Source organism: Larimichthys crocea, chromosome VI (assembly GCF_000972845.2).
Source record: "Larimichthys crocea isolate SSNF chromosome VI, L_crocea_2.0, whole genome shotgun sequence".
Taxonomy (NCBI): domain Eukaryota; kingdom Metazoa; phylum Chordata; class Actinopteri; family Sciaenidae; genus Larimichthys; species Larimichthys crocea.
The window spans coordinates 23,173,679-23,188,478 of record NC_040016.1 but is presented as its reverse complement, the minus strand read 5'-3'; the positions used below and the strand labels follow the sequence as shown (position 1 = coordinate 23,188,478).

The 14,800-nt window shown below is 38.8% G+C and overlaps 1 protein-coding gene and 1 pseudogene across 3 annotated transcripts; one reads left to right on the top strand and one right to left on the bottom strand.

Annotated features, from left to right (window-relative positions):
- Positions 1 to 401: 401 nt before the first annotated feature.
- LOC104939859 (interferon-induced protein 44) lies at positions 402 to 13,683 on the top strand. 3 transcript variants are annotated; one of them, XM_027279314.1, is made up of 8 exons: positions 402 to 700; positions 1,991 to 2,029; positions 2,146 to 2,179; positions 2,373 to 2,568; positions 3,070 to 3,222; positions 3,316 to 3,487; positions 13,403 to 13,503; positions 13,630 to 13,683. In XM_027279314.1, exons 2-8 carry the CDS (start codon positions 2,011 to 2,013, stop codon positions 13,663 to 13,665), a joined length of 711 nt encoding a protein of 236 aa, XP_027135115.1. In that variant the 5' UTR covers positions 402 to 700; positions 1,991 to 2,010; the 3' UTR covers positions 13,666 to 13,683. The 3 variants fall into 3 exon arrangements, with proteins under 3 accessions (XP_027135115.1, XP_027135113.1, XP_027135114.1); XM_027279312.1 differs by lacking the exons at positions 13,403 to 13,503; positions 13,630 to 13,683 and adding exons at positions 3,603 to 3,703; positions 3,961 to 6,159; XM_027279313.1 differs by lacking the exons at positions 402 to 700; positions 13,403 to 13,503; positions 13,630 to 13,683 and adding exons at positions 3,603 to 3,703; positions 3,961 to 6,159 and having other exon boundaries at positions 1,958 to 2,029.
- Positions 6,025 to 10,421, bottom strand: LOC104938879 (interferon-induced protein 44-like; annotated as a pseudogene).
- Positions 13,684 to 14,800: the final 1,117 nt, after the last annotated feature.

Genomic DNA, 14,800 nt, shown 5'->3' with positions numbered 1-14,800 from the left:
AGAAGTCCAATAACAGAACACCGCTCAGGTTCAGATCAGGGGGGCCGTTCCTCCCAATCACGCCCCTCCAGGTCTCACTGTCACCGCCCACGTGAGCACTGAAGTCCCCCAGGAGAACGAGGGAGTCCCCAGAGGGAGCGCTCTCCAGCACCCCCTCTAAAGACTCCAAAAAGGGTGGGTACAGACGACAGTCAGGACCCGTCCCCCCACCCGAAGGCGAAGGGAGGCTACCCTCTCGTCCACCGGGGTGAACCCCAACATACAGGTCCTAGGTGAGGACCCTCACCTAGGACCTGTTTGCCTTGGGTGACCCTACCAGGGGCATAAAGCCCCCGACAACATAGCTCCTAGGATCATTGAAACACGCAAACCCCTCCACCACGGTAAGGTAGCAGCTCCATGTGTGTTATTTCATAGTTTGATGTCTTCAGTGGTTCTACAGTGTAGAAAAGAAGAAATAAGGAAAGCACTGACTGAGAAGGTGTGTCCAAACTTTGAACTGTACTGTGTGCCAATAAAGTAACAATGACTGTTCAAACAGATAACAGGCCTTCTGTGGTTTGAAGAAAGTCAGCTGATTTCTGCTACGTCCTGTTTGTATTCAATGTCAAAGGAACAGCAACTGTGATGGACATACTCACATTATAAATAAGTCTGTCCACTGGTGTTCTGTCTTCATTCTTGTTCCAGCTCATCAAAGGTAGGACGTTTCTGTTGTTACTGTCACATCTTTGCTTCATGTTGTTATGCTTGTAAAACTGTTCACCAGTGAACAGAGAAGATAAAGAAATATGATATCATAAAAACTTTTAGAGACATGTAGTTATCCTGTTCTAAGCTTCAGCTGTAGCTGTTTGGTATGCTCTCTCAGCATATTGAATTATAAAAAAAAAAAACACAGTTTTTGTTGAGTTAATTTTTGGGTGCAGAATCCAAAACTGATCTCAGTTTTTCTCTATCACGTCAAGTTTTTGAACTATAGGATCCCTGTTTTCTTAAAGAAATATCAAAAATACTGTTCTTAACAGATATGTGCTTGTTTTCACTAAACCAAAGTAAGAGTCTGTGCAATGATCTTTTTGCTCTCGCCAAACCATGGGGATACCAAATGCCAACTTTTCACATGTTCCTTTGATCCACATCCGTAAACTCTCGACACACTGCTTGCACACTTTGTGAGGGGCCCATGGCTTGTCTTGAGTTTGACTTTAAAATATGCAAAATATGCTTGTTTGACAAATGCACTGATGTTTGCCCTCTAACTTGGAATGGTGAAACTAGCACAAATATAGCAAAAGGAGTCAGGGTTGTTTAGGCGTTTACGACGAGAAGTAGCAGGAGCAGACATGATCTGAACAAAGGAAATATATACCTATGGAAATCAAACACTAAGATGGAAAAGTTACAAGCTTTGAAAACTACAAAAACAGCATCAAACCAAATAGAACTTACAACGGTGTGTCCACGGTTACAAGGTGAAAAGAAAAGTCAGCACAGATCCTCTTCATTCTACTATGCCAGCTCTCTGTGTGCAGATATTGACAGTACTGACCTATTGGGAGCTGCACACACCTCTCACTGTCTCAATGTGACGGCACAAACCAGCTGCCTCGTAGCTGCAGATGAGTCCAATCATGATCAGCTGGCGAGTCTTATACAGCTGATCAGAGGAACTTTGCTGATCTGGAGGGTAAGTTCAAAAACTTGACGTGCTAGAAAAAACTACAAACTAGGAATCAGCATAAAAATCTAACTCAACAGAATTTTTTTTCAAATTGTTCCCCAGTGTAATCTATAACCGAGATTTTTGGTTTTGAGGCAAAAACAAAATTTCTTTCAACATTTTATACCTGAATTCTTAATATTGAATATTTACTGCCAACAATGTTGTGTTGAAATATTATTCACTGACTTCACACCGTCTCTGCCAACATGTTCAGTCTAAGACAAAAACAAAAGAATTCATTCAAATGTGTTTGACTGTTTATAGAACTGTTTAATTCTTCAGACATGGGAGGAGGAGGGTCATGTAAGTAAAAAATAAAAACAGTTGTTATTCATGTAAATTCCACATTGTTGCATGATGTCTGTGTGTTTTCTTTGGTCTCATCTGAACATGTATCATCATCATGTATCATTTGTCAGTTCTCAGCACAGCATGGAGGGACATAGACTGGGGGTGAGTGTGTCTCCACCTTCTATGTGACCTTTTTCAACCAAATCTTTCACAGCACAAATGTACTCGTCGTGATTCAGTGACATCCTGATTCACTTCCCAGTTGTTGTCTGACATCTGGGCATCAAACAGAAAATGGAAACTGGCTGTAAAATTACAGTTGAGTCTGTAATGTAATGTTTCCTTCTCTGAACAGAGACAATCAGAGAGCTCTGCAGTACGTGAAGGACTACAAACCTGAGATTGAAGGACAGGAACTCAGGATTCTTCTTCATGGACCGGTTGGAGCTGGAAAGTCCAGTTTCATCAACTCTGTCCAAAGTGTCTTCAACAGCAGAATTTACAGACAGGCTTTCGCGGACAACATCTCTCATGATTCGTTTACCAAAGACGTACGAGGAAAAGTTTTGATTGTGTTGATAAAGAAAACATCCAAATTAATTTTGTCATATAGTAGCTTTACAATAAAACACTATGCATTATTGTTACTTGTATTATTATACTCTTTACAAAGGGTCCAAAGTGCCTTTATGGAGTTTCTGTTTTTGTATTACAAAGTAAATGAGGTGAAATAACAAAACAGCAGGATGAAGTCACTGTGAAATAAATAAAACATATTGTAAGACAACAATAAAATATGAAAACAGGCGACCGTGACAGAACTACTTCAGATAAACTCCATCAACTTCCTCTTATTTTATTAGCAATTATTCTATGGTCTGTAACATGAGGGAGACTGAATAATCTGGAAGACTTGAGCCGGGATTTTATGTAGCAGGGGTTGTCTGGTTGATTGTGAGGTGATCAGGCAGAGACAGACGACAGAGAGACAGTTTGAATTTTGCTCTGTATTGATCACAATAACTGCACTTTTCTCCTTATGTGTTTTATAGTACAAGACCTACAAGATTGAAAAAGGACCAAAGGACCAAAATTCCTTTTACCCTTTTGTCTTCAATGACATCATGGGTTTGGACAAAGACAAAGGTGTCCTCGTGGACGATGTCAAACTGGCTCTGAGGGGACATGTGAAGGATGGTTACAGGGTACAGCTGCTGCTTTGTAAATAGCTAATTATAGATTTATTTATTTATTCATGTTGCAGCTGTCATTTAACTGGATTTAAATTTGTTTTCCAGTTCAATCCTGAGTCTAAGTTGTCAGAAGGTGATCAATTCTACAACAACAACCCAACTGACAATGACAAAGTCCATGTCCTGGTTTGTGTTGTTCCTGCCAACACAGTATCTCTAATTACTGATGAAGTTGTGCAGAAGATTCGGGAAATCAGGAAGGAAGCCAGTGACCTGGGTAAGAGCAGAAATCTTTTTAAAGAATAAAATAACAGAAATCATAATCTGTAGCTTCATTTGTATTTTCCATAATGTCAGTCACAGGTCTCAGTAGTTTTCTGTTCTCCTGACAGGAATTCCTCAACTGGCCGTTATCACCAAAATTGATGAGGTCTGTGCTGAAATCAAAGAAGATGTAAAGACTGTCTACAAGCTCAAGGCTGTGAAGGCAAAGGTATGTTTGACTGGAAACTTTCCTGGAATCACAGTTGAAATTGTAACTGTAAAAATTCCTACCTGACGTAGCTGTGATTATTGGATTGTCATTATTATTGTTACTAAAATTGTTGGAAGTTGTGGAAGTTGCAAATCTTGTTTTGCATAGCAAGTTTAGCCTGATCATCAGATCTGAAGCTTCTGATCTGTAATTTTGTAATTTTTGTAATTTTGTAATTTAACTGATATGTTTCGATGATTCCTTTTTAAATGTAGATGGAGGAGCTCAGTGTAAAGGTGGGCATCCCTATGAACTGCATCTTCCCTGTGAAGAACTACCATGAAGAAATCGACCTGAACCGTGACATTGACTCACTGATCCTGAGCTCCCTGAAAAACATCATTGACTCTAGAGAAGACTGCCTGAACTACAGAAAGAGTCAGTCTGAATCTCCAGGTGGAAATGTTTAAACACAGAAAGGCTACAGTCTGCTATAATCTGCAACTTTGAGCTGCAAGATTTTAAATACAATCTTTTGTATGATTTCATCACTTTTTGAAAATGACTTTAATATGAATGACTTCCAGTTTAGCACTTAAAAAGTCAGTTAATTTGTTTCTTTAGTGTTTACTGTCGCTGTGGTTTGATTACATTAAAATGACATGAAATATGTGACATCACATGCCCACAGTACAGAGAAGAGATAACTGTAATGTGTGTGTCTGTATCTGTCAAATAAACTTGATTTAAGATTTGATTGTTTCTTGGAGCATTTTTACTGAATGCTGCACATTTGAATTCTTTTTGTAATCTGCTCATACTTTCTAGATTCATGTTTTCTTTCAATGCAGTATATTGAGCTCTCAGGGCCACCATATTTAAGCATCCGCTGGTAAGCAGCTCTGATGGTGAGGCATTATAATACTAATAATAATATAACAATGAGATATCTGCTTGAAACTGCTGGACCTCGTCCAACTTGCTCTGACTTCCAACACGTCAAAAACAGACGCTTGGTCAGCGGTCACCATTTGTTACCTTTTATTTCTGCTCTGTTTTTGTGTTTGTGTTCTCATTCATTAGTTGATATTTAGGAATTTATGCTAAAACCCCATATGTATGACCACAAAATCCTGTGGTTGATTTGCTTTACATTCACACTATAGACAGCACCAGAGTCCATTTGGAACCAGACTAAGACCTTCTTCTTTAGGCGCTCCAGGCCTGGTTGTATGCTCTGTACCTGAGTTAAACTGACAGCCTGAACAAACCAAACTAAATGAAAGAAAAATCCAACATTAATGAGAACACATAAAGAGATCTGAACATTTCTCAAGACTTTAACTTACAGAGAACTAGAAACAGTTTCAGGTGTTTAAAAGAGCAACATGTAACACTGTGACACTGACATCTAGTGGTAAAAATGGGCAGTGCAGGTTTCATGAACCAGCTTCTACGTCTGAGTCTGGATTTCAAAATAGTGACACCAAGAGGTTTCCTCTGGTTTGTGTCCATTTGTTTGTAGAGAGAGACTAGTCAGGTCATTAGAAAGCCAGTGACTCGGACATAAAAACACCCGAGCAGAATTCTAGAGAACAGAAACATCCCACACAGCATTAATGTGGCTGTCATGTTTTTCTATTCATTTAGAGCTAAGAGTCGCCTCGACCTGGTCAGTCCTCCCTACAGACTCTTTGGCAGTAAGAGTCTCGCTGTTTACTCATGATGATTATGTGGCATTAGTAAAAATGAATGAATGAAAAAACTTTTATGAAGATAAAAAACAACCAATGAATCCAACACGTTGGCACACTCCCATCACTTCCCATGATGCATTGTGGGTCAGCATCCATGAATTAAAAACACAGGGTGGATTATGTCGAGATATTTTTGATTTACAAGAAAAGAATCACAGATGTATATTTCTGACTGTTGATGTCTTCAATTAAATGATCTAAAATACAAAGTTCATGACTTTATTTCCTGTGCTTTGATAAACTGTGAATGATTTGAAATATATTCAAAGAATGATGAATGAGCGCTCTGGGTCTTTCTGGTCTCTTATTTCACAGTGACTTCATGCTGCTGTTTTCATATTTCACTGTATTAACTTTGCAATGCAAAGACAGAAACTCCCTGAAGGCACGTTGGAAGAGTATAAGAATACAAGTGTCATATCCTGACATTGTCAATATTTGGTATTACCCAATTGCTGATTGTTTGATTGACTGATCAGTGTATTTTGCTTTGTCTAAACTTTGACTGTTTACCACATAATTCCACATGTGTTCAGTGTTAATCTACAATGTAGAAAAGAACAAAAATAAAGACACGAGAAGGTGTGTCCAGACATTTTAATGGTAATAATAATCACAAAGGGCTGATTTATTGTGTTCCAACTGAAACTACATTGGGTGAAACATTACAACATAAGCCTGATATATTATCTCTGTAAACTTTTGGGTTTCAACAATGGATGGAAAAATAACAGTTATAGAGTTATAAATATGTTAAATATGTAAAAGTTAAAATCATGCACAAGATTGTATTTGAAATCCTGCAGGTCAAAGTTGCAAATTATTATTTTGGTATCATAAAATGCAACTTTTTTATATTTCAACATATCAGTCTGAGTCACTGACTAAGTTCGTCGAGGAACTCGTCTCCAGCATCAATGATGCTTTTCAGGGAGCTCAGGATCAGTGAGTCAGTGTCATGGTTCAGGTCAATTTCTTCATGGTAGTTCTTCACAGGGAAGATGCAGTTCATAGGGATGCCCACCTTTACACTGAACTCCTCCATCTACATTTAAAAAAGAAATCACAACATCTCAGTTCACAAATTACAGATCAGAAGTTTTTGTTCTCACTGCATTGATCCGATCTATTGGACCCAAACTGACCTTATTAAAGAATCAGGCCAAACTTTCTGTTCAAAGCAAGATGCGCAACAACTTTCTATTGTCACAATTAAGAGTCTGTGTCCAACAATTTCAGTAACAACAGTGATGACAATCCAACAACCATGGCTACTTCATGTATGAATTCTTCAGGTGTACACAGATGAGACAATAGACTGGATTTTAACTTTGACTACAGATCTGAATTAGTTTGTGTATCAGAATCAGTATAAGCATTGGTTCAGACAGGATCAGGCGCCGTGGCAAACATGGAGGTCTTTCAATTCATTTCAGTGGAGGGTCGTGCGTTTCTGCACCGGCAGTCCACAACGCAGGGGTTTCCGCAAAAAACAGCAGAAACTGAGAAGCTGAGCCAGATTCAACTTTTGGGAAACCGGAGCCACATGTCACGTTCTACAAACCAATCAAAAAAGAAGTCAAACTGGAAGACACCCACGGGAAGACACCCACGGGAAGACACCCACGGGAAGACACCCACAGGAAGACACCCACAGAAAGACACCCACGGGAAGACACCCACGGGAAGACAGGAAGAAAAACCTTGTTTCTCATGGAGCGTAAACATTTTGCATTCGAGTAGCAATGATGGAGAGACTAACTGCTACAATCTACCCAGTACCTAGAAGCTTCTTCACGTTGGGATCCATCTGTTTTGGTTCACGGACAGGAAATGAAGGAAAAGCTCTGGGTCAAAGTTCTTATGGGCGTCTTCTTCTTCTTCTCTGTTCTTGGCGGGAACAGATTTGGGCTCATTACTGGCACCTTCTGGTTTGAGACGGTAATGCCACCAAAATGATGTCACGCGCCGAGCCTACTAGTGACACCCCCCCCCACTGCACTCCACCACAACCAGTTGCCGTGATCCTGTGTAAATGCACGCTCATAAAAACATTCTGACTGTATAACTTAGTTTGGCTGTGATTTTAGGAAAGTTTCCAGTCAAACATACCTTTGCCTTCACAGCCTTGAGCTTGTAGACGTTCTTTACATCTTCTTTGATTTCAGGACAGACCTCATCAATTTTGGTGATAACGGCCATTTGAGGAATTCCTGTCAGGAGAACAGAAAACTACTGAGACCTGTGACTGACATTATGGAAAATACAAATGAAGCTACAGCAGGTGACAGTTTTCTTGTTGTTGTTTTTTTTTGTACTTTATTTGACAGAGACAGCTCAAGAGTGACAGGACTGTGGAGAGAGAGAGAGAGAGAGATGGGGAATGACATGCAGGAAACAGTCACAGGTTGGATTCGAACCCACTGAGCTAAACGACACCCCAGGTGACTGTTTGATACTCAATTATTATTATGATGAACAGATTTCTGCTCTTACCCAGGTCACTGGCTTCCATCCTGATTTCCCGCATCTTCCGCACAACTTCATCTTTAATGTCAGCTACCGTGTTGGCAGGAACAACACAAACCAGGACATGGACTTTGTCATTGTCAGTCGGAGATTTGTTGTAGAATTGTTCATTTTGGTCTGACAACTTAGACACAGGATTGAACTGGAAAACAAATTTAAATCAGGTTAGATGACAGCTGTGATATACAGTACAGTATGAATAAATATTTAAAAACTTGTAAAAACATTCTGTAAAGTTTGCAGAAACTTTACCGTGTAATCATCCTTCACATGTCCCCTCAAAGCCAGTTTGATGTCGTCCACAAGGACCCCTTTGATTTCCAGACCCATGATGTCATTGAAGACAAAATGGTAAAAGGATCTTGGACCTTCTTTTCGGATCTTGTAGGTCTTGTACTATAAAACACAATAAACAATAGACAAACAGACCTGTCAATACTCGGATAGAATTATATATTTATTTATTTATTTATTTATTAGGGGTGTAACGATACACAAAATTTCCATGCCTTTTTTAACTTGTAGTTTATTGAAATTACCAACATTTGTTTCAACTCAAAAGTAGTTTTTAAATTAAATATAATGTATCTGGTGCAGCTACACCTGCCTAATGTTCTGCTGTGCATACTTAGAAGTAAAACAAAAACAGCACCTTATAAAAATAACAATAAAATAAATGCATCTGATAAATCACCCATCCCAGAGTATATATTAAAAAGAAATAGCAACTAGCACTTCGTCAGAAGTTGATAAAAAATATATATAATTGTGTATTGTTTGATTCATAGTGCGCACGGAACTGAGACCACTGTATCGATTTTTATGTAAAATGATCACCACATCCTGTGGTTGATCTGCTTTACATTCACACTATAGACAGCACCAGACTGGAACCAGACCAAGACCTTCTTCTTTAGGCGGTCTAGGTCTGGTTGTATGCTCTGTACCTGAGTTAAACTGACAGCCTGAACAAACCAAACTAAATGAGTCAATGTGTCACAGTTTGTTTGTGACAGGCCAGGTGTAAAACACCATGAGAATGTCTCTGCTTCCTGCCCTTTAAATTTCAATCATGCAAAGAAAAAAAAAAACCATTCAACATTAATGAGAACACATAAAGAGATCTGAACATTTCTCAAGACTTACAGAGAACTAGAAACGGTTTTAGTTATTTAAAAGAAAAAAAAATAGTGCAACATGAATTATTTCATAAACCAGCTTCTACGAGTCTGGATTTTAAAATAGTGACACAAGAGAACTTGAACATCTAACTGGCATTAAAGGAACCGCACTAAGCTGGTTTAATCTTGTTTTTCAGATCGATCTCAGTTTGTTCATATCAATGATGAATCCTCCATACATACCAAAGTTTGTCATGGAGTCCCACAAGGTTCTGTACTAGGACCACTTCTATTTAGTTTATATAGCTTCCTTAGGGAACATTATTAGGATCACTCTTAACTTTCATTGTTATGCCGATGACATGATGATTATATTTATTGATCAAGCCAATCAGTTAACTAAACTCCAAACATGCCTTAAGGATATAAAAAGTTGGATGACTACAATTTTCTGATGTTAAATTCAGACAAACGGATGTTCTTGTAATTGGACCCAAACCTTTGAATCTACGTAACATTGCAAAAATCAGACGCATCGGGTCTCAAGCGGATACAGAAAAACTAGTCCCAACTTTGTTACTTCTATGACAAAATGAACTTGGATGTTTTCTTTATCAACATGATCAAACATTCTTCTCGTACCTTTTTGGTAAAAGAGTCGTCAGCGCCCATGTTGTCCACCCCTGCCCGTGTGGAAATTTTGCCTTGCAAGACACTTTGGACAGAGTTGATGAAACTGGACTTTCCAGCTCCAACCGGTCCATGAAGAAGAACCTGAGTTCCTGTCCTCAGTCTCAGGTTTGTAGTCCTTCACGTACTGCAGAGCTCTCTGATTGTCTCTGTTCAGAGAAGGAAACATTACATTACAGACTCAACTGTAATTTTACAGCCAGTTTCCATTTTCTGTTTGATGCCCAGATGTCAGACAACAACTGGGAAGTGAATCAGGATGTCACTGAATCACGACGAGTACATTTGTGCTGTGAAAGATTTGGTTGAAAAAGGTCACATAGAAGGTGGAGACACACTCACCCCCAGTCTATGTCCCTCCATGGTTTGCTGAAAACTGACAAATGATACATGATGATGATACATGTTCAGATGAGACCAAAGAAAACACACAGACATCATGCAACAATGTGGAATTTACATGAATAACAACTGTTTTTATTTTTTGCTTACATGGAGAAGGACGTGGAGGGGGGGGAGATGAACGACGTTGAGGTGGTGGAGTTTTGGACCCTCCTCCTCCCATGTCTGAAGAATTAAACAGTTCTATAAACAGTCAAACACATTTGAATGAATTTAGTTTTTGTTTTAGAATGAAATGACTGAACACGTTGGCAGAGACAGTGTGAAGTCAGTGAATAATATTTCAACACAACATTGTTGGCAGTAAAGATTTATACTAATTAATAAAAAATATCCTGCAACAAATGAAAAGAATTTATTTCAGTCAAACACAAAAACTTTTATCTATTTTACTTTGAAGAATATTTCTCACTCTTACTTTCACTTGAATTAAACTCTCAGACTTTATTTGGACCACAGAAGCAGAAGATACAAAAAGCTGATTCATGGGTGGAAACATTACAAACATAGGCCTGATATATTATCTTTGGAAACTTTTAGAGTTAACAGTGTTATGGAAAAATAACATCAGTTATCAGACTATTAGATGAAGACATTCAAACAGAATTATTACAGTTATATCACCTTGGAAACTTATATTTCTTTTTATTCCTCTCGTGTGGATGGGTGAGGTCACATTTCATGTCATGTTATTTTAATCTAATCAAGCCACGCCATTAAAACCATGACTCATCAGAACACACTGACTTCTTTTAGACCACAGAAGATTTCAGTGTTCGTGGTAAACAGAGTAAAACACCATCAGTTGTGTTGGCATGCAGTAAATATCTGTTTCATCAGCTCAAGTAATTCATATGAAGGCAGAAAAGGTGTGTCCAATACTTATGTCCATTCAATGTGCTGCTAAAACAAACCAAACAGCTGCAGACATTTTATAAATGAATAACCATATTATACATTATATATTATATATTATATATTATATTACTGTGTCTTCTCTGTTCACTGATGAACAGTTTTACAAGCATAACAACATGAAGCAAAGAGTGGCAAGTAACAACAGAAACGCCTACCTTTGATGAGCTGGAACAAGAATGAAGACAGAACACCAGTGGCCAGACTTATTTATAATGTGAGTATGTCCCCTCCCTCTTCCTGTTACTTTGACTTCATCAAACAGGACTTACCAGAATCACATGCTTCTCAAACCAGACTCAAACTTTCACTTTCACCGCCTGTTATCTGACTTTACAAACTGTGTGTGACAGTGTGACACACAGTACCAGTTCAGAGTTTGGAGTAATGTGGTAATCTAAAGGTCATGAACTTTTAATTATTCGGACATGGGAGGAGCAGAGTCACAACCTGAAGCTCCTTCGCCATGTAAGTAAAAAAATAAAAACAGTTGTGTTTCAGTGTAAATTCCACATTGTTGCATGATGTCTGTGTGTTTTTTTGTCTCATCTGAACATGTATCATCATCATGTATCATTTGTCAGTTCCTCACAACCATGGAGGACATAGACTGGGGGTGAGTGTGTCTCCACCTTCTAGTGACCTTTTTCAACCAAATCTTTCAAACACAATGTACTCGTCGTGATTCAGTGACATCCTGATTCACTTCCAGTTGTTGTCTGACATCTGGGCATCAAACAGAAATGGAAACTGGCTGTAAAATACAGTTGAGTCTGTAATGTAATGTTCCCTTCTCTGAACAGACAGACATGAGAGCTCTGCAGTACGTGAAGGACTACAAACCTGAGACTGAAGGACAGAAACTCAGATTCTTCTTCATGGACCGGTGGAGCTGGAAAGTCCAGTTTCATCAACTCTGTCCAAAGTGTCTAAAAGGCAGAATTATAAGCAGGCTTTGCGGGCAGCATGCGCGATGCCGCGTCTTTTACAAAAGAGGTACTAGATGACTTAATTGTGTGTTGAAAACATCCCAAATTATTATGTCATATAGAAACTACAAAAAAAAAGTGTGTTGGGTACCTAGCCGAGTATTGACAGGTCTGTTTGTCTATTGTTTATTGTGTTTATAGTACAAGACCTACAAGATCCAAAAAAGGTCAAGATCCTTTTACCCTTTTGTCTTCAATGACATCATGGCGGGAAGTCAAAGGGGTCCTTGTGGACGACACAAACTGGCTCTGAGGGACGTGTGAAGGATGATTACACGGTACAGTTTCTTCTGTCTCTGCAAACTTCACAGAAAAGTTTTACACAAATGTGTTTTTATTTTTTGAGTTAATTATTTACACACGGTACATACACAGCTGTCATTTAATTAACAATATTACACCATGGTATGGTTCAGTGGTTAAGTCTTGTAGTGACTACTGCTGCACAGATGTTCCATGGACAGGTTGGCCCCTAACTTCACATTTAGCTCGCTCCGTATCAGCCCACCTGCACAGCTGATGGAGGATGTTCAAACATTTCAGTAACCCCAGTTAAAGCCAAAAGTCCAAATGGGGAACAGAGATGGTATGTGATCAATGAACAACATGTTTTTATCTCACGGAATATTCTCTTCAGTCCACATCAGTCCACCTTTAGTCTGCAGAAACATTTTCTCTGACTCACTCAACTGTTTAAATACTAACGAGGTACACACCTGTAAGTAACGAACAACACACCTGTAATTAATGAAGGTACAACACCTTATTAAGGAGGTACACACCTGGTATGAACAGGTAACACTGTAAGAGTACAACACCTGTATTACGAGGTACACACGTGTTAAAGAGTACACCACCTGTATTAACAAGGTACAAACACCTGTATAACGAGTCTGCTGTTTTGAGCACATTCCTAATGTCTGGTTGACCATCAGATTGCTCTTCGGACCTACTTGTTTGATAACCAGATTAAATTTGTTCCAGTTTCAATCCTGTGTCTAAGTGTCAGAGGTGAGCAATTCACAACAACAGCCCGACTGACATGACAAAGTCCATGTCCTGGTTTGTGTTTTGTCCGGTCCACCGGTAGCTAACATTCAGGGATGTTTGTGCAGAAGATTGTGGAAATCAGGAAGGAACCAGTGACCTGGGTAAGATCTGTTTCAATAATAATAATAATAATAATAATAAAATATGATAATAATAACTAATTTGGTCCAAATGAACGAGTATCAACTGTCACCTGCTGTAGCTTCATTTGTATATTCCATAATGTCAGTCACAGGTCTCAGTAGTTTTCTGTTCTCCTGACAGGAATTCCTCAACTGGTCATTATCACCAAAATTGATGAGGTCTGTCCTGAAATCAAAGAAGATGTAAAGAACGTCTACAAGCTCAAGAAAGTGAAGGCAACGGTATGTTTGACTGGAAACATTCCTTGAATCACATACATTCATTCGTGAAAATACTACATGCACGACCGCTCAGGGCTTCCTTAAATTTGTGAACTGAGATTGTTGTGATTTCTTTTTAAAATGTAGATGGAGCTGTTCATGATACGGTGGGCATCCCTATGAACTGCATCTTCCTGTGAAAACTACCATGAAGAAAACAAGGTGGACCGTGACATTGACTCACTGAATCTGGACAGCCTGAAAAGCATGATTGACTCTGGAGAAGACTATTTCGAACACCTAATGAGTCAGGCTGACTCAGACTGAGTGTAGCAAAAGAAAGCTGCATTTCATGATATCAAAATAATAACCTGGGACTTTGACCTGCAGGATTTCAAATATAATCGTGTGCATCTTTAGTCCCTGCAGACGGTGGCTTTCTCAGTAACATAAATATTCGTGACTTTAAGTTTAGTTCTCTCTGCAAGGTGTTCAGTCATTTCATTCAAGACAAAAACTAAAGAATTCATTCAAATGTTTTTGGCTGTTATAGAACTGTTTAATCTTCAGACATGGGAGGAGGAGGGTCAGCATAGCTGCAATAAAGTTAACTTGACTTTGACTTTGTTGTTGTCGGTTAAATGATTTTTCAGTTTTCATGAGTCTGTGAGGTTGTTAGGAAGAACAAGGAGGAACTGAGCTTAGTAAAGACAGTTATGGAGCAACTCGTCACCTTTAAGAGAACGAGTTTGTTTTAGTGTACAGCTAACTGCTAACGTGCTAAGGTGTGTTACAGAGAAAATGATTCCTTCATGACATGAAATATGCCATCACCTGCCCACAGGACACCAATAAAAAGAAAATCGTTTCTCAATGAAGTAACTGCAATATATGTTTTTTTTCTGTCTGCGCTTGAAGACAAATTCAAATCCAAAGTTGTTGAGCTTCATGTCTTAACTTTGTTGAGCGGTTCTTACCAACATGAATCACAACACAACTGATGGTTTGTTCACCACATAACTCCATGTGTGAATTTCATAGTTTGATGTCTTCAGTGGTTCTACAGTGTAGAAAAGAAGAAAAAGGAAAGCACTGACTGAGAAGGTGTGTCCAAACTTTGAACGTACTGTGTGTCACACTATCACACAGTTGTGTAAAGCCAGATACCAGGCCTGGTGAAAGTTGAAAGTTTGAGTCTGGTGGGTTTGAAGAAGGTCATGTGTTTCTGATGAGGCATGTGTTTAATGAAAGTGGCTGATAGATTTAGAAAAAACATGACATGAAATTACATCACCCATCCACAGTAGAGAGAATAAAA

Excerpts from the sequence above, each read along its gene's own strand:
- LOC104939859 (XM_027279312.1), top strand. Across the intron at positions 2,180-2,372 it reads TGGAGGGACATAGACTGGGG|AGACAATCAGAGAGCTCTGC; the intron begins GTGAGTGTGTCT and ends TTCTCTGAACAG. Across the intron at positions 3,488-3,602 it reads GAAGGAAGCCAGTGACCTGG|GAATTCCTCAACTGGCCGTT; the intron begins GTAAGAGCAGAA and ends TTCTCCTGACAG.